Consider the following 20,338-nt stretch of genomic DNA (forward strand, 5'->3'; position numbering starts at 1 on the left):
GAGCGCATTGGCTCCCCTGCCACTGGCTGGGAGGACACTCCTCCCGCACATGTCATCGCTGCCCCTGAACGCCCGCTGCCTGACTCTGCAGCATCAGTAAGTATATTTATGATAATTTAGGGGAGTTGGTGGTTATAACAGGGGTTGGAGGAGAGCAGGGTTCCTGGTTTGAGAACGGGGGGGGGGGGCGGTGTGACGAAGGGAACAGGGTAGTGGTGTGACAGAGGGAACGGGGTAGCGCCAATAGACGGCCCCAGCAGGCATCAGTGACTTTGTGCCTGCTGGTGAAGTCTGCCTGGTAGTGAGCAGACTACCAGGCAGACAAAGTTATTTTTAATATAGTAAAAAAAAAAAAAAAAAAAAATTTAAGCAGGGAGGTGGTTAGGGATAGATGTGCAATAGGCAGGGACAGAAAATATATATAATGGTGGGAGCTACCCTTTAAGTACCTGGGTGCACCCATACGCCCGTGGTCGCCAACAGGTTAACCCTCGAGGTGACTAGGTGAATTTTGAGCTCTCACTGCTGTTATTGAGCACCTGAGCCTCCTACATTGTGTGCAGCAATTTCTCATTCTTTCCATTTTAGAGGGCAGTCCCAGAGCTGAACTGTTTGCCAATAGTTCAGATACAGGGCTTCCTTTCACTTGTCTGAGCAATCACAGGACAGTCTACTCTCCGCTTTGCTATAAACTGCAATTGAACAGGCTGCCACTATGCAGGAGGTTGATTTACAGCACACTACTATGGATGACACGTGAGGAGGAGCAAGGCATACTAATGCACTGTTTGCAAGGTGCTACTTGAGCAAAGAAGAAAGGAGAAAATGCAAAGGTTACATTAAGCACTGAACTGTAACTAATGTAAAAAGTGGAGGTTCCAGTTCTAGGAAGAACAGGAGTCGAAATGAACCTTGATAAGTGCGGTTATGCTCCAGTGATCTCAGGTTAAAGACTAAGGCTGATCTTTGCATTAAATGTATTCGTTCATTTGTTTCTTGAATGCAAAATGAAGCAACTTTCTAGCTTTCATTACATGTTTCCAACATCGTTGCAACTTTAAATAGAAATTTGGCAAAGGGACTTCCTGATCTTCGCGTTAGGCTGCATTCACACCTCGTTTTGTTTACATACGGGTGCTGGATCCGGCTGGGGGAGGGGCAAACCAGGGGCTCCCGTACCCCAGCTGGATCAGCCCGTGACTCCATTTACCTTACTGAGCCGACCGGAGTCAAACGGTGACTCCGGTCGGCTCAGTTTTGACCCGTATCCGGTTTTGGACCGGACCTAAAACAGTAGTATACTACGGTTTCAGGTCCGGTCAGGAAAACGCATACAGGTCAAAACTGAGCCGACCAGAGTCACCGTTTGACTCCGGTCGGCTCAGTAAAGTAAATGGAATCACGGGCTGATCCGGCTGGAGTACGGGAGCGCCTGGTTTGCCCCTCCCCCAGCCATATTTGGCACCCGTATGTAAACAAAATGAGGTGTGAATGCAGTCTTAAAGACAGTTGCAGGGAAAGGGGTAACACAACAGCTTAGATTTTGAACAGAGGGGAGACATACAAGTACATAAGGAGGAAAGAACTAATTACCTAACCCCAAGGCCGTAGCCACAGTTTGCCTCTTGAAAACGCCGAAACATGTAGAGGCAGCAATCTAGTGTTTTAAGTGGGTGTCAGATTAGGCATTTAGGGCTGCTGCAGAGCCCTTGACAGTGGAGCAATGTTGCTCAGATCTTATAAGCACTAACCTACCTGACATCCTATTTTTAATATTCACTTCACTGGGTTTACATTTCTTATTTTAACTGGATATATAATAAAAGTTATGTTTTAGGGGGGACTATTTAGAGGTGTTTTGCACCCCAGGCTACGGCCTTGAGGTTAGGTAATTAGTTGTGTTCTTTGGCCTTTATAGTCCCTTTTGGTCTAATTTGGGGTTTTTTTTATAGGGAGGAAAGCACATAAGAGTTTGCAGGAGAATCATATGTCTAAGTGTGAACAAAAAAATTTAAATAGAGCTATCACACCAAGCTTTAAGAGCTGTAAAAGAAATGTTCAATAAAGACCTATGGAGAAAATGTTAATAAACCATAATAAGTACAGAGCAGGAATTAAAAAGAGTTTTCAAAAGCTGTCTATAGCAATTAAGTCAATGGAATCAAAACGAAAAATAATTTTTATCTTATTTTAGTGAGGAAAAAATATATCCCTACCGTGTACATTTCACTCTCAATTCTAGTAACCAGTACGCCAGGAATATTCAAGGTAACGTTAGATCCATCCAGAGAGAACTGATCCACATCTCCCCCAACAACAGAATCGACCACCTCCATTTCTTTATCCAAAGCTTTCAGTGTGTGCATAATGGTGCACCACATAGACCGGACCTTAAAATAAAATAGGCATTAAAGTCAATGGGATTTAAGCAAATACTTTTGACTTTTCTTACCACCTCTGCCTGCTGCAAACAGGCCAGAGGTGGCCAGAAAAGACATTGCCATGGTGGGACAACCCCTTTGAAAAGGCATACTGTCATTTAAATAAACTTTTAAAAATATTGCACAGATATGTCAAAAGTTTAGATTGGTCAGGGTCTCAGAGCTAAGACCCCTCCAATTAGTTACAGCTAGGTGAAGCGTGCTCGTCTCCCCAGAAGTCTTGTTTCATAGACTTACAGTGGAGCCCATCTCCTGCAATTAGTCAAACTGAGTAGCATGCTGGGGAGTAAAGTGTGCTGCCATGATCTTTACACCTGGCCATAACTAAGGATCAGAGAATGTCTCTGCACCAAGACCCTGACCGATCTAAGCTTTGGACATGTCTGATCTTAAATTGTTTTAACCCCTTCCCGCAAATGGACGTGTATACACGTCCAATACATTTTCTATCACCATGTCCATTGGCATGGTGATAGAAACGTTATCACAGCTGTCCTGGACAGCTGACCGATGATACTATGTAGCTGGGGACCAGACTGGTTAGTGACTGACTAATGACAAGGACTTGCGGGGTTCCGGGCTGATCGAGTCTCTGGTGACCCGATCGCCCGGAAAATAGGGATGATTGGAGCGTGCCCCCTGACTAAGCCCATACGCGAAACGTGCGTTGGGGTGTTGGTGCTCCTGGCCTTTGGGTATATGACAGGTAGTCTTTTTTAGGTATTACCTACCTTGGGTTCCTATTTATGTTTGTTATATTGCATTGCTGCTCCCTATGTTACATCAATGTATGTTAGATATTATATCTATTGTTACGATATCATAAGTATGCAGCTACGCCAGCCTTATATTATGTATGCTCTTGACTGAATGCCTACATTACCCATACCAGGTCCACTGGCACTTGTTGTCTCCTGCGTAAGGTCATCCTCTGCCTTTTACTAATTTTTAAAATTGTTTTTTATTGTCTAATAAAGATTGTTATACTTTTTGAAATAATATTAGTATTGTGGGTCTCTGTTTTTGGCTATATATGAGTTGTAGTTTTGCAACATCTGGAGGCCCACAGTTTGGAGACCACTGTGCAGTGGTGTCCAAACTGTGCTCTTACAGATGTTGCAAAACTACAACTCCCAGCATGCCCAGACAGTCCAGGCATGCTGGGAGTTGTAGTTCTGTAACATGTGGCCCTTCAGATTTTGCAGCACTACAATTCCCAGCATGCCTGGACAGTCTGGGCATGCTTGGAGTTGAAGTTTTTCAACATTTGGAGGGCTACAGCTTGGACACCACTGCACAGTGGTCACCAAACTGTGACCCTCCAGATGTTGCAAAACTAACTCCCAACATGTCTTTCGGCAGTCTGGGCATGCTGGGAGTTGTAGTTTTGCAACAGCTGGAGGCACCCTTTTTGGGAAACACTGAGTTAAGTAACAAACTCAGTGTTTAGCAACCAGTGTGCCTCCAGCTGTTGCATAACTACAACCCCCAGCTTGCACGGACAGCCAGAGGGCATGCTGGGAGTGTTAGTAGTATGCCTCCAGCTGTTGCATAACTACAAGTCCCAGCATGCCCTCAGTTGTCACTGCATGCTGAGAGTTGTAGTTTTTGCAACGGCTGAAGGATCACTGGTTGCAAAGTTTGTTACCCAACAGTGTTTCGCAACCAGTGTGTCTCCAGCTGTTTCAAACTACAACTCCCAGCATGCACTGATAGACTGCACATGCAGGGAGCAACAGCTGGAGGCACACTGGTTGCAAAACACTGAGTTAAGTAACAAACTGTGTTTTGCAACCAGTGTGCCTTCAACTGTTGCATAACTTCAACCCCCAGCATGCACGGACAGCCAAAGGGCATGCTGGTTGTGGTAGTTTTGCAACAGCTGGAGGTTTGACACACCCCCCCCCCCCCCCCTCCCCCATGTGAATGTACAGGGTACATTCACACGGGCGGGAGTCTACAGCGAACTTCATGGTACAAGTTTGAGATGCAGCAAGTTTTCCACCGCAGCTCAAACTCAGCGGAAAGCTAGCTGTAGACCCCGGTCGTGTGAGTGTACCCTAAAAACACTACACTATACAACATTACACAAAATAAAAAAAATAAAACACTACATATACACATACCCCTACACAGCCCCCCTTCACCCCCCCCCCCCCCCCACAAATAAGAATAAAAAAAAAAAAAATTCTCGTTTGACACTGTTTCCAAAACGGAGAATCCAGCTGTTGCAAGACAACTCGCAGTATTGCCGGACAGCGATTGACTTTCCTGGCATGCTGGAAGTTTTGCAACAGCTGGAGGCATCCTGTTTGGGAAACCCTGCCATAGGGTATTTTTGGTATCGAAGGTAAGTGTAATTCTTGCATCCGGTTCCGTCCTCATGCAAATCCCTTATTTAGTCCTCAAATGCGCATCGCACTCTCAGTTCGGAGCCCTGTCGTATTTCAAGGAAACAGTAGAAATTGCCTAACAAATTTTGGGGGGCTTTTTCTCCTTTTACCCCTGAAAAGGTGAAGTTGGGGTCTATACCAGCTGTCATTGTAAAAATGTTTTTACATTTTTTATACTAACATGCTGGGGTTGCCCCATACTTTTCATTTTCACAAGAGGTAAAAGGAAAAAAAAGACCCCCAAAATTTGTAACACAATTTTTCCTGAGTAAGGAAATATCCCATATGTGGACATAAAATGCTCTGCGGGCGCACAACAAGGCTCAGGAGTGAGAGCGCCATGTACATTTGAGGTGATTTGCACAGGGGTGGCTAATCGTTACAGCGGTTCTGACAAACAAAAAAAAAAAATACAAAAAACATGACCCCATTTTGAAAACTACACCCCTCACGTAATGTAATAAGGGGTACAGTGAGCATTTACGCCCCACAGGTGTCTGAGATCTTTTGAACAGTGGTCCGTGAAAATGAAAAATCTAATTTTTCATTTGCACAGCCCACTGTTCCAAAGATCTGTCAAAGGCCAGTGGGGTGTAAATGCTCACTGCACCCCTTATTACATTCCTTGAAGGGTGTAGTTTCCGAAATAGGGTCACATGTGTGGGGGGGGGGGGGGGGCTTTGTTAAGCACATGACCCCCGACCTTCATTCCAAACAAATTCTCTCTCCAAAATCCCAATGGCGCTCCATCTCTTCTGAGAATTGTAGTTTGCCCACAGAGCACTTTACATCCACATATGGGGTATTTCCATACACAGAAGAAACGGGGTTACAAATTTTGGGGGGGCATGGTCTCCTATTACCTCTTGTAAAAATGGTAAGTTTGGGAAAAAAACTGCATTTCAGTGAAAAAAATTTCTCATTTACACATCCGACTAATGAAAAGTCGTCAAACACCTGTGGGGTGTTAAGGCTCACTGGACCCCTTGTTACGTTCCTTGAGGGGTGTAGTTTCCAAAATAGTATGCCATGTGAGTTTTTTTTTTTGCTGTTGTGGCACCATAGGGGCTTCCTAAATGTGACATGCCCCCAAAAAATCATTTCAGAAAAATTCACTCTCCAAAATCCCATAGTCGCTCCTTCCCTTCTGAGCCCTCTACTGCGCCCGCCGAACACTTGACATACACATGAGGTATTTCCTTACTCAAGAGAAATTGAGTTACACATTTGGGGGGGGGAGATTTCTCTACTTTTACCCCTTGTAAAGTTTCAAAAACTGGGTCTAAAAGAACATACGAGTGTAAAAATATGCAGATTTTGAATTTTCTCCTTCACTTTGCTGCTATTACTGTGAAATACCTAAAGGGTTAACACACTTACTGATTGTCATTTTGACTACGTTGAAGGGTGCAGTTTTTATAATGGGGTAATTTCTGGGGTATTTCTAATAGGAAGGCCCTTCAAATCTGAACTGGTCCCTGACAAATTCCGATTTAGAAAATTTTGTGAAAAATTGGAAAACTGCTGCTATACTTTGAAGCCCTCTGATGTCTTCCAAAAGTAAAAACATGTCAACTTTATGATGCAAACATAAAGTAGACATATTGTATATGTGAATCAAAATATCATTTGGAATGCCTATTTTCCTTACAAGCAGAGAGCTTCAAAGTTCGAAAATTGCAAGATTTTCTAATTTTTCATGAAATTTTGGAATTTTTCACCAAGAAAGGATTCAAGTATCGACAAAATTTTACCACTATGTTAAAGTAGAATATGTCACGAAAAAACAATCTCGGAATCAAATTCATGAGTAAAAGCATCCCAGAGTTATTAATGCTTAAAGTGACGACAGTGGTCAGATGTGCAAAAAACGCTCTGGTCCTTAAGGTGAAAATGGGCTTGGTCCTTAAGGGGTTAAAATACTACCTAAAAATTCTCCATAAAACAAACTATCATCAAAATACACAGAAAGCAGTGTCCTTTATCTTGCCACAGTAAAGTTATCCGATACAGTATATTATCCTCTTAGTTATTAGATATTTTTATTAATCTTGTTTATGGAGCTCCTAATGTACAGATTTATGTGAATACATTTTTTTGACATTTAATGGTAAGTGGTACTACTTTAAATACTTTACTCCTATGTTTAAGATGTATTAATGTGAAAAATTTCTAAATCCGCTTACCTCTTCTATTTTGCCATCTCTTCTAGAATTCTCAGACTGTACAGCTTGTGTTGCTCTGAAATAGAAATGTTATATTTCCTTTTAAAGAAAAATTAGAAAAATACCTAGTTTAAAAATATAACCTGGTAACCGCTAACCTCAGACACCTAAATAATTCACCAAAAAGTCAGCATACCTATGTTGGGTCTGCAATGATGCAAATTCAGAGCGTAAGTCCCTAATCTGTTTCACAAGCACCCTTGGAAAACAGAAAAAAAAAGGTTAGAATATATTTTTATTTATTTATTCAGTCTTAGGGTAGGGTCACACATGCAGTTTTTTGCTGCTACGTATTTTACTACCCATGGAATTCAGTGGGTAACAAAATCAGCTGCGTATTTTGCTACTCACCGCCTTAAACAGGTAGGAAAATATGCCGCAAAATACACCAATTTTGACCATAATCTTACAGGTCAGCACAAACAGTTTCACAATATGTTAAAGATTGTTTATCCTATCTAGTCTGTGTACACTGAAAATACAGCCAGTAGCAACAGTTATATCACCCCTTCAGTAACCGCTGGGCAAACTTCACCCATCATTACATACCATTAATTCCTACCCATAGAGTCTAACATCTGAAAGAGTTAGTCATTTACCAAAACATTTGATATGTCAGGAGGTTTTTTAACAGTCAGAGCCTGGGTATTCAGACTCCTACCAATCCCCATGGGGGTTCCTGCCTGCGGGAAAAGCACCTCCCCCCACAAAAAAAAGAAAAAAAAGTTCTCTTTAGTGTTATCTTAAAGAGAGGGGAATTACTTCCCCCTACAAACAAAATCATTAAAACCTTCAGTCTATACCTATGGTAATCTCTCTCCAGTAGTGATATATCATGACCCTTTACTGCTAGGTAGTATTACTACTGTGTGCTTGCAATTAGATATGATATCTATTTCCCCATAGGCAGACATTAAAATTGGGCACGTCCTCCCCAACGTTTTGCCATCTCCGCAACTTTGTCATTGGGTAAGGAGGCTAGCCTCGTCACCCTGAACAAAGCTGTGAAGACGGCGAAAGGGTCATAGCTCCACTTGGTGGTATGAGAGTACTACTGGAGAGATATACCTATTGACATAGACTGCAGGTTTTAACGCTTTAAGGACCGAGGGTTTTTCCGTTTTTGCATTTTCGTTTTTTCCTCCTTGCCTTTAAAAAAATCATAACTCAATTTTGCACCTAAAAATCCATATTATGGCTTATTTTTTGCACCACCAATTTTACTTTGTAATGACGTTAGTCGTTTTGCCCAAAAAATCCACGGCGAAACGAAAAAAAAAAAAAAAAAAAAAACACATTGTGAGACAATTACGTTTTGTAACTTCTGGGGGCTTCGGTTTCTACGTAGTACATTTTTTGGTAAAAATGACACCTTATCTTTATTCTGTAGGTCCATACGATTAAAATGATACCCTACTTTTACAGGTTTGATTTTGTCGTACTAATGGAAAAAAATCATAACTACATGCAGGAAAATTAATATTTTAAAATTGTCATCTTCTGACCCCTATAACTTTTTTATTTTTGCGCGTATGGGGCGGTATGAGGGCTCATTTTTTGCGCCGTGATCTGAAGTTTTTAGCGGTACCATTTTTGTATTGATAGGACTTATTATTCATTTTTTCATTATATAATAAGTGAATTTTTGGCGCGTACGTCATTGACCGTGGGGTTTAATTAACTATATATTTTTATAATTTGCACATTTCCGCACGCAGCGATACAATCTGTTTATTTATATTTACACTTTTTATGGGAAAAGGGGGGGGGCGATTCAAACTTTTAATAGGGAAGGGGTTAAATGATATTTATTCACTTTTTTTTTGCAGTGTTATAGCTCCCATAGGGACCTATAACACTGCACACACTGATCTTTTACATCGATCACTGGTTTCTCATAGGAAACAAGTGATCGATGATTCTGCCGCTTGACTGCTCATGCCTGGATCTCACCATTTTGCTCTCCGTTATTACCAGTTACATTTTTTTAAAACAGGTTTTTAACCCCTTTTTAGTAGAGCTGTACTGGAAAAACCGATGCTAAACCTGACAATAACCAATGTTTTTCTTTGAACATCCGTTTCCCATAGACTTCAATGTTAAATTTTAACATCCGGTCTTTCACAATTTTTTTTGCCGGATCAAAAGTTAATTTATTTTACAGGATGATATCTGTAGTGTGAAAGGGGCCTTACAAAGAAATCCCTATCTGGTCTCAGCAAATACTGAACACAAGCGAGAAAGGCAAAAGTAGATAATTACATCAATCCAGAAAACAATCATTGCTTGGCATCAGAGATTAAGGGTATGTTCACACGAGCGGATCCGCCGCTGAAGGACCGCTGTATGCAGCCCTTACAGGTGCCTGCTTGGCAGACACACTGCGATGTGCGAGTCGCTGCGTGCATGCGCAGTATACTCGCACATTGCGACTGCTCTTCGCCTAGCTCAGGGAGCAGGGGGAGCAACCACGATGTGTGCGAGTACACCGCGCATGTGCGGCAACTCTCACATCGCAGCAGTGTGTCTGCTCGTAGCGGCGTATTGCTGCTCTGGGCAGGCACATCTAAAGGCACCCTGTAGGGGTCCTTCAGCAGCGGATCCGCAGCATAAAATACGCTGTGGATCCGCCGGTCTGAAAGTACCCTAAGGCTAGGTTTGGAAAGTCTTTGTGTGGACATTTCGGAGACTACGTGCATAATATACTGGTGCCAAGACCGCACGGGGATGCAAAGTCATAGACTGCTATGCAATCTATGCGGAGTCCGCAGAAAGAATGAACAGGTTAATTCATTCTGCAGACATGGAAAACATCTGGTGCAGAAATTCTGCCAAGTGGACAGTGGAACAGAATCCCACTGAATACAATGGGACTCTGCTGCTCCAAAATCTCCATCAGAATTCCACATGGAAATTCCAGACGTGTAAACATGACCTAAAAGGTTTTCATGTTATTTTATTTCATTTGGCTCTTACATTTTTGCCAAGGATAGATAATCTCCTTTGAGGCCACCAATCCATGCCTGAACACCAAACAATAATAGACCTTTGTTTAAAATAAAGTGTAGACAAAAGATATACTCTACATTCTTTAAAAAGAAAAAAATACTAACTGTGCTTTCTTCTGATACTCCTTAATCACAATGTTTTCCCTCTGCAATGTTTGCAGGTATCTATGTCGAGCCCCTTTATTCCGAGCCAGAGACTTCTGGGAGTCCTGAATTCTACAATGCAGAGCATCTGGAATAAACATGTGTTCATCTATACAAAAATAAAAAAATATTTAAAAAACCAATAAAATAACTGCAAAGATAAGGCACAGTAGCAAGCAGCAGATCTTTACTCACTGTTAACATCTTTTTTGACAAGTTGTAGCATAACATATTTTGCAAAGTGGTAGAGGAGTTGGACAAACTTAGGACCACCAGGGGACAGAAATATTGACGCCACAACTTGAGGAAAACTATTACCGACTTCTTCCTATGTTGAAAGAAAAAATAAGTATTTAACAATAAATGCTTTGACAAACCAGTGGAGTGGAATAGTCAGATCACTGCTGTGAAACCTACTGAAATCTTCTTCAGCCATTCACACGATGCTTTCCTAAAATCAGCATCTTTTTTCTTGTCTAGTGGAGGCCAGCAATACCTATTAAAGAGATTAGAAAACTTCTTAAAAATACCAGCAGATAAAAGGGGTTGCCTAATCTATTTAAAAATTAGGCAGTAGGCAGATAGGGCTGTAAAATAATTATAATACCCCCCCACCCCCACCCATTATGCACATTATAAAAATCCGACAGGTGCTAGGATCACTCGGAAATGCCATCTCAGACTTTTCTACTCTTCCTGCGGACTCTTTCCACGGCAGAAACTTCTGGCAAAGAAATTCTGCCATGTGAACAGTGCAGCAGAATCCCATTAAAATCAATGGGAATCTGCTACAGTGGAATGTCCGTGCAGACATTTTGCACACGTCTGCCTGTGTGAACAGCGCCTTAGGGTAGAACTGCTGTTCCTTCATTCTTTACATTGGTGGGGGTCTCAGCCACTGATAAGTCAGAGGTTATTTAAAAGTTTAGGTACACTAAGATTTACTGGCTTAAAATTTACTAATAGATCACAATATAAATAATGTGCTGCCCTAACAGTCATGGGCTACTCACCAAATAAATAATATCATTAAAGGGGTACTCCGCTGCTCAGCGTTTGGAACAAACTGTTCCGAACACTGGAGCCGGCAGCTCATGAAGTCATAGCCCAGCCCCCTCATGACATCACACCCCACCCCCTCAATGCAAGTCTATGGGAGGGGGTGGGGCTATGATGTCATGAGCTCTCGGCGCCAGCCCCAGCGTCTGGAACAGTTTGTTCCAAACACTGAGCAGGAATATCCCTTTAATAATAGACAATTCTAGGAATCAAACTGTACATAAGATTAGATTATAGGCTGTAACTAATTTTTTTGAACAAACAGTTGCACACACATGGCAGGTCTGTAAAATGGCATTTACAGAATTCTATGGGACCATACTTTAAGTCCAGTTTTAAAGAAAAAATATTCTAAAATGTTTCCAATCAAGTGTAACCAAAGCAGTGCAGGTGGTTAACTAAAGGTAGCTAAAGGGGTATTTTACCGTAACTTGTTATCGATAGAAAAAGGGAAACAAAAGGGAGAGAAAAAAATAAATAAATAACTCCTTTTCTCCCCATTTTACAAAAATCAAATCAACATACATGGCCACATGTGGAAATGTCCAAAAAAAATAATATTACTGTGAATGGCATAAACACAAAAAATACTCCAAAATTGCTGATTTTTGGTCATAAACACATCACAGACAAAAAAATAAAACGGTAATCTAAGTCACATATGCAAAAGTGGTACCAATGAAATCTACACATCACAGGGCAAAAAATTAGCCATCATATAGTCCATATACGAAAAAAATTTGTTATAGGGGCAATTTTGAACAGATTTGTTAAAGTTTGAGTAGTACAATAGAAAAGCTTGCAAATATGGGCATCATTTTAATTGTATTGAAGATAACATGTCAGTTTTACCATAAAGTGCACTGTGTAAAAACAAAACCCCCTCAAAACTTGCAAGATTGCAGTTTTCTTTTCAATTTCCCACCATAAATATTTTTGGTTGCTCTATAAATTTTATGGTAAAATGAAAGGTTTCATTACAAAGTACAATTAATTGTGCAAAAAACATGTCCCATATGGGTCTGTGGATGGAAATATGAAAGATATGGCTCTTAGAAGGCGAGGAAAAAAAAAAAAAAAAAATATATATATATATATATATATATATATATATATATATATATATATATATATATATATATATATATATATATATATATATATATATATATATATATATATATATATATATATATTATGAAAACACAAAACAAAGACGTAAGAGTACTCAAGGCCAAAATGGGCTGCGTCCTTAAGGGTTTGTCCGGCAAATAAATTGTCCCTCAACCTATTCCCTGCAATCTCCTGTACAGGGCAGGCCCTTACTGTTCAATTCAGCAGTCTCCTGGCCGCTCTAGCCCTTACCTTTGGAGACGTGCTGGTGCTAAACAGAAATGACTGCCCGCGGTCACTCACCATCAGCGGCGGCAGCGGGCGGCGATAACAGGTGGCGGTGACGTGCAGACTACGGAAGCCGGTGAGTTGCCAAGCAACATCTGGAGGGCTACAGTTTGAGACCACTATACAGTGGTCTCTAAACTGTAGCCCTCCAGATGTTGCAAAACTACAACTCCCAGCATCTGGAGGGCTGCAGTTCTGAGATCATTGTGCAGTGGTTTCTAAACGGTGACCCTTCAGATCTTGCAAAACTGCAAATCCCTGCATGCCCAAACAGCAATCAGCTGTCTCAGCATGCTGGGAGTTGTAGTTGCGTACCTCCAGCTGTGGCACAACTACATCTCCCAGCATGCCCTTCGGCAATTAGTACATGCTGGGAGTTGTACTTTTGCAACAGCTGGAGGCACACTGGAAAATACAGAGTTAGGTAACAGAACCTAACTGAAGGTTTTCCAACCAGTGTGCCTCCAGCTGTTGCAAAAGTACAACTCCCAGCATGTTCGGTCTGTCAGTGCATGCTGGGAGTTGTAGTTTTGCAACAGCCCCCCCAATGTGAATGTACAGGGTACATTCACACGAGCAAGTTTACATTGAGTTTCCTGCTTCAAGTTTGAGCTGCGGCAAATTTTCCACCGCAGTGCAAACTCCTAGCAGGAATAATAAAAGGGTAAAACACTACTCATACCTATGTCCACCCCTCAAAAACCATTTCATAAAAACTCACTCTCCAAAATCCCATTGTTGCCCCTTCCCGTCTGAGCCCTCTAGTGCACATACAGAGCACTTCACATACACATGAGGCATTTCCTTACTTGAGAGAAATTGGGTTATAAATTTTGGGGGGCTTTTTCTCCTATTAACCCAACATTCAAAAACTGTATTTACAGGATAATGCGAGTGAGAAGTGAAGATTTTTAATTTTCTCCTTTACTTTGCTGCTATTCCTGTGAAACACCTAAAGGGTTAAACTTTCTGAATGTCCTTTTGAATTCTTTGGGGGGTGCAGTTTTTATAATTGGGTCATTTATGGGTATTTCTAATATGAAAGCACTTCAAATCCACTTAAAACTGAACTGGTCCCTGAAAAATTCCAATTTTGAAAATTGTGTGAAAAATTGCTGCTGAACTTTGAAGCCCTCTGATATCTTCCAAAAGTAAAAAAAGCATGTCAACTTTATGATGCACATATAAAGTAGACATATAGTATATGGAAAAAGGAGCTGACATTGGCCAGGTCAGTGCTGGTAACACATCATGTAATGTACTGAACTGGCTTAATGTAGAGATGGTACAAGGTAAGTTAAGTAAAGTAAATGTAAGCAAATCTCCAGGGCCGGATGGACTACACCCAAGAGTTCTTAGAGAGGTAAGTTCAGTAATATCTGTACCCCTGTTCATGATATTTAGAGATTCTCTGGTGTCTGGTATTGTGCCAAGGGACTGGCGCAAGGCGAATGTGGTGCCAATCTTCAAAAAGGGCTCTAGGTCTTCCCCAGGCAATTATAGCCCGGTAAGTCTAACGTGCATTGTGGGTAAATTGTTTGAAGTACTTATAAGGGATTACATACAGGAATACATAGGGGATAATTGTATTATAAGTGATAGCCAGCATGGGTTTACTAAGGATAGAAGTTGTCAAACCAATCTAATTTGCTTTTATGAAGAGGTGAGTAGAAGCCTTGACAGAGGAATGGCTGTGGATATAGTGTTTCTGGATTTTGCTAAAGCGTTTGATACTGTCCCTCATAGACGTCTGACAGGTAAGTTAAGGTCTTTGGGTTTGGAAATTTTAGTTTGTAACTGGATTGAACACTGGCTCATGGATCGTACCCAGAGAGTGGTGGTCAATGATTCGTACTCTGATTGGTCCCCGGTAATTAGTGGTGTACCCCAAGGTTCAGTACTGGGCCCGCTGTTGTTTAATTTATTTATCAATGATATAGAGGATGGTATTAACAGCTCTGTTTCTATCTTTGCAGATGACACCAAGCTTTGTAGCACGGTACAGTCTATAGAGGATGTGCATAAGTTACAAGATGACTTGGATAGACTAAGTGTCTGGGCATCCACTTGGCAAATGAGGTTCAATGTGGATAAATGTAAAGTTATGCATCTGGGTACTAATAACCTGCATGCGTCGTATGTCTTAGGGGGGATTAAACTGGCAGAGTCACTGGTAGAGAAGGATCTGGGTGTACTTGTAGATCACAGACTACAGAATAGCATGCAATGTCAGGCTGCTGCTTCCAAAGCCAGCAGGATATTGTCATGTATCAAAAGAGGCATGGACTCAAGGGACAGGGACATAATACTCCCCCTTTATAAAGCATTGGTACGGCCTCACCTGGAATATGCTGTTCAGTTTTGGGCACCTGTCCATAAAAGGGACACTGCGGAGTTGGAAAGGGTGCAGAGACGCGCGACTAAACTAATATGGGGCATGGATCATCTTAGCTATGAGGAGCGATTAAAGGAGTTACAATTGTTTAGTCTTCAGAAGAGACGTTTAAGGGGGGATATGATAAACGTATATAAGTATTTTAATGGCCCATACAAAAAATATGGAGAAAAACTGTTCCAGGTTAAACCCCCCCCCCCCCCCCCCCCCAAAGGACGAGGGGGCACTCCCTCCGTCTGGAGAAGAAAAAGTTTAGTCTCAAGAGGCGACACGCCTTCTTTACCATGAGGACTGTGAATTTATGGAACGGTCTACCTCAGGAACTGGTCACAGCAGGAACAATTAACAGCTTTAAAACAGGATTAGATACATTCCTGGAACAAAATAACATTAATGCTTATGAAGAAATATAAAATCCCATCCCTTCCCCAATATCGCGCCACACCCCTACCCCTTAATTCCCTGGTTGAACTTGATTTAACTATGTAACTCTGTGACTCAATATAGAATTTACTTGGAATGTCTATTTTCCTTACAAGCAGAGAGCTTCAAATTAGAAAAATTCGTCAAATCTTGGAATTTTTCACCAAGAAATCACCACTAACAAAAGTTGAATATGAAAAAAATATTAAAAAATTAAACTCAAATTTATAAGTAAAAACATCCCAGAGTTTTAATGCATAAAGTGAGAGGCCAGATTTGCAAAAAATGCTCCCATCCTTAAGGTCATAATGGGCTCCATCCCCAAGGGGTTAATGGGTCGACAACATAAACGCAGTCCATGTAAAAGTACTCTTAGGCTGCCATCACACAGAGGGAGAAGCAGGGAATTTTATTCTCAAAAACGTTTCTTTACTTGTTAGACATAACCTGCAGATGCAGTCAGTGCCTGCCGGGTATGACATTGCCTGGCTCCTGGGTGCGTGTCATACTACTTTTACAACATGGGTCAGGAAGGCCTAACAGAAAGGAACAAGGAGCACCCAACTACTCCCCTCAGACACCAGGAAAAAAATGCTCAGTTGCTGCATCAACCATGTACCTAGGATTTGTCAAGTCCTGCCAAAGAATAAAGGGCTTTACCTTTTCAAAGATATGAATACAATACCATATAATGGTATATTATAGTGACCATAGAATTAAAGAGGTAATCCAGGCAACAAAACATTATAGACACTTATCCCCTAGCCACAGGATAGGATATAAGAGTAGGATCACACTGGGATCCCCCACAATCTCCTGTTCAGGGCCCTAGGCTACTTACATGTCCTCTGAGCATAATTACAACAGCAAACAAATTTTTTTTGTATCAATATATCAGAATAATACTTATTACAATCAACCTATTGTGTACTCCTACACAAATATAGCAGAAAAAGAGAATGGAGACACTTATAATGTAAAAATTATATAACTTTATTAAATATACATTAAAAATTAATTAATTTAAAATCACAAATAGGGAGAAGCATCCACAAAGTGGAAAGACAAAGGCGTTGCTCACAGACAGATCCACATTAATAAGTTGTATAAGGAAAAGTAACATGGTGCATAGTCACACATGTGTGCATTAACAGCACATATATAGGCACAACAATGCTCTAATTATCATACAGTACAATGCACACAGTGAAGACAATAGGCATACCAAACTGTAACATCCAGTTCCTAACAGGGTCTGCTGGAGCAACGCCACCCCAACGCACGTTTCGGCGAGTCCTTCGACCCCCAGGATGAAGGACTCGCCGAAACGTGCGTTGGGGTGGCGTTGCTCCAGCAGACCCTGTTAGGAACTGGATGTTACAGTTTGGTATGCCTATTGTCTTCACTGTGTGCATTGTACTGTATGATAATTAGAGCATTGTTGTGCCTATATATGTGCTGTTAATGCACACATGTGTGACTATGCACCATGTTACTTTTCCTTATACAACTTATTAATGTGGATCTGTCTGTGAGCAACGCCTTTGTCTTTCCACTTTGTGGATGCTTCTCCCTATTTGTGATTTTAAATTAATTAATTTTTAATGTATATTTAATAAAGTTATATAATTTTTACATTATAAGTGTCTCCATTCTCTTTTTCTGCTATGATGTCCTCTGAGCAGAATGGCCCCCACCTTCCTAGAACAATAATATTGACTGCCTGCTCAGCCAACCGCCAGCCGCAGTGATGTTCCCCCACAGTTTTTGATTGGCTGACATGGCAGTCACTTGCCTACGTCCAGGAAGATGGGGGCCAGTGTGCACCATAAGTAGCCTGGGCCACGTAATGGAGATTGCGGGTCCCAGTGGTCAAACCCCCCCCCCCCCCCCCCAGACGCTTGCCCCTATCCATGAACAGGGGATTAAGTGTAGAAAATATTCCACTCCCTAGACTTCCACTTTAAGGCCTTTATCATTCAGAAGCCCTTTGCCCAGGTGCCCATCATTCAGAAGCCCTTTGCCCAGGTGCCCATCATTCAGAAGCCCTTTGCCCAGGTGCCCATCATTCAGAAGCCCTTTGCCCAGGTGCCCATCATTCGGAAGCCATGCATACCACCCTACACAATTGTATACTCTACCTGAAGACTTCCTTGCAGCGTGCACTGTCCAATTTTCCAAACAGGAAGTAGAAGACCACATAGAAGGCATCCTTGTTAGGCTTGTCAAACATGCTCCTACAAAGAAAGGTAAAGAGTGATACACCACACACGGAGCGCTCACATTACCGAAAACACACAATTCAGGCACTTACACGCCAAAGGTGACATGGCTGAGGGTCTTGCCCACAGGTGCCGCCTCTGCTCCCGTCCCAAAGCCCAGAGCCTGCAGGGTCAGCCAAAGGTGCTCCTTCTGCCAGGACGGCTGGGAGCGCGGGGCAACCTGCATAACGGCGGCGCCGGGAACAGAAGACGCTCCGGGACCGCTTGTTGTGAATGGGAGCTGAAGACCAGATGTAACACAGCCCGGGGGCTACTGAAGCTCTGGGCACGTGTCCGCGATATCCAGCTCTATTCCCCAGCCTTACATCTACGGCCGGCGCTCTCATTCACCTCCATACGGGACAGGCTGAACGGCTTCTCTGCGGGAGGAAAGGAGGCCGCCATCTTCCGATTCTAACCGCCAAAACAGCCTTTTCACTTTGTCCAATCAGAAAGCTCCATAGCGCCGGTCGATGATTAGGCGAGGCCAGGCGTGGTCTCCAGATACAGTCAATGAGGAAACAGGAAAGCTCTGGAGGGCGGGGAATAGAATAATCATGTGACTGGCAAGGCTAGAGGTAAAATTGTAAGCAGTCTGGCCCACTGCGGGGAGCGTCTTTTCGTTGCCCTCGTGCAGTTTTGTGCATGGAAAAAAAAATGCACATGACCAAAAACCTTACATGGGGTGCATTCACACTGCGTTTTTGCAATACAGTTCCCGTATCAGGTTTTTGATGAATAACGGATTCCTCAAAACCGGACTCACCACGTTTTGTACATACGGATCCAGCGGGGGAAGGGGATGGGCAAACCAGGCGCTGCCGTACCCCAGCCGGATCAGCCCGTGACTGCATTTACTTTAATGATCCGACCGGAGTCAAACAGTGACTCTGGTCGGCTCAGTTTTGACCCGTATGCGGTTTCCTGACCGGACCTAAAACCATAGTATACTACAGTTTTAGGTCCGGTCACAAAACTGGATATGGGTAAAAAATGAGCCAACCGGAGTCACCGTTTGACTCCGATTTGATCATTAAAGTAAATGCAGTCACGGGCTGATCCGGCTGGGGCACGGGAGCGCCCGGTTTGACATCCCCCCACCGCGCCGCCGGATCCGGCACCCATATGTACAAAACGTGCATGCACACCACGTTTTTGTTATAAAGTTCACGTATACAGTTTCAAGTTAAAAACCGTATGGAACTGTATAGAAAACTGTATGCATTGACTTAACATTGTAAACCACGTTTCTTGGTCCAGGTGAAAAACTGTATTAAACCATATACGTTTTTTTAAAACATGGGAGTCAATGGGAACAGTACAGAACTGTATGTGCATACGGTTCTATCAGGTTTTCACCATACGTTTTTTGACTTTGCACAGCATTTTTTCTTGGAATTTCAATCAAACAAGTGAAACTTTATTCAAAATGGAGTGAAAAGTTAAAAACGTATACTTTTTTTCTTAAAAAACGGATGCAACCGTACATCATTTTTCAAAAAGTATACGGTTTTCAACCGTATATGGGTTAAAATTTGTACACACTTTTTGATACAGTTTAGGGTGCTTTCACACTACGATTGTAGTGTACGGTTGCTGGATCCGGTTGGGAGAAAACCGTCCGCTCCCGTATCCCAGCCGGATCCAGCCCGAACCCCATTAATTTCAATGAGCCGACCGGAGTCAAACGCTGACTCCGGTTGTCTAATTTTTGCCCCATATACAGTTTTCTGACCGGACCTGAAACCGTGGTATACCACGGTTCTAGGTCCGGTCAGAAAACCGTATTCGGGGAAAAATGAGAAAACCGGAGTCGGCTCAATGAAATGAATGGGGTTTGGGCTGGATCCGGCTGGGATACGGGAGCGGACGGTTTTCGTCCCTCCCAACCGGATCCAGCAACCGTACACTACAATCGTAGTGTGAAAGCACCCTTAGTCAGGTTTTGAGGAATCCATTTTTCATCAAAAACCTGATACAGGAACTGTATTGCAAAAATGTGGTGTGAATGCACCCTAAGGGCTGGTTCACATCACGTTTTCTCCCATACGGGAGCGCATACAGCAGGGGGAGCTAAAACCTCGTGCTCCCATATGCCTTCGTATGCGCTCCCCTATGTAATTCATTTCACTGAGCCGGCCGGAGTGAAATGTTCCGTCCGGTCAACTCATTTTTGCGCTGTATGCGCTTTTACAACCGGACCTAAAACCGTGGTTGACCACAGTTTTAGGACGGGGAAAAAAGCGCATACAGCGCAAAAATGAGCTGACCGTACCGAACGTTTCACTCCGGCCGGCTCATTGAAATGAAATACATAGGGGAGCACATACGAAGGCATACGGGAGCGCGAGGTTTTAGCTCTCCCCTGCCGTATGCGCTCCCGTATGGGTGAAAACGTGATGTGAACCCAGCCTAAACTATCACAATGTGTGTAGAAATTTTAACCCGTACACAGTTAAAAACTGTATGCGGTTTGAAAAATGATATCCAGTTGCATCTGTTTTTTAACAAAAAAAAGTATATGTTTTTAACTTTTCATTTCATTATGAATAAAGTTTCACTTGTTTGATTGACATTCCAAGAAAAAA

At 42.3% G+C, this 20,338-nt stretch overlaps 1 protein-coding gene across 2 annotated transcripts in view; it reads right to left on the bottom strand.

Moving 5' to 3' along the window:
* The window catches only part of HAUS6 (HAUS augmin like complex subunit 6), a 64,328-nt gene extending 46,013 nt beyond the window's left edge, over positions 1-18,315 (bottom strand). The window contains exons 1-8 of one of the 2 annotated variants that reach the window (XM_056519842.1): positions 18,102-18,315; positions 17,631-17,726; positions 10,629-10,707; positions 10,407-10,539; positions 10,173-10,320; positions 7,196-7,258; positions 7,021-7,075; positions 2,217-2,390 (exon numbers count right to left, since the gene is read on the bottom strand). In XM_056519842.1, the coding sequence (XP_056375817.1) occupies positions 2,217-2,390; positions 7,021-7,075; positions 7,196-7,258; positions 10,173-10,320; positions 10,407-10,539; positions 10,629-10,707; positions 17,631-17,722 (744 nt within the window). In that variant the 5' untranslated portion in view covers positions 17,723-17,726; positions 18,102-18,315. Of the gene's footprint in view, positions 1-2,216; positions 2,391-7,020; positions 7,076-7,195; positions 7,259-10,172; positions 10,321-10,406; positions 10,540-10,628; positions 10,708-17,630; positions 17,727-17,803 lie in introns of both variants that reach the window. The other variant, XM_056519834.1, reaches the window with a different exon arrangement.
* Between the last annotated feature and the right edge of the window lie 2,023 nt (positions 18,316-20,338).

This window comes from Hyla sarda, chromosome 1, assembly GCF_029499605.1.
Source record: "Hyla sarda isolate aHylSar1 chromosome 1, aHylSar1.hap1, whole genome shotgun sequence".
In the NCBI taxonomy this organism is placed as follows: domain Eukaryota; kingdom Metazoa; phylum Chordata; class Amphibia; order Anura; family Hylidae; genus Hyla; species Hyla sarda.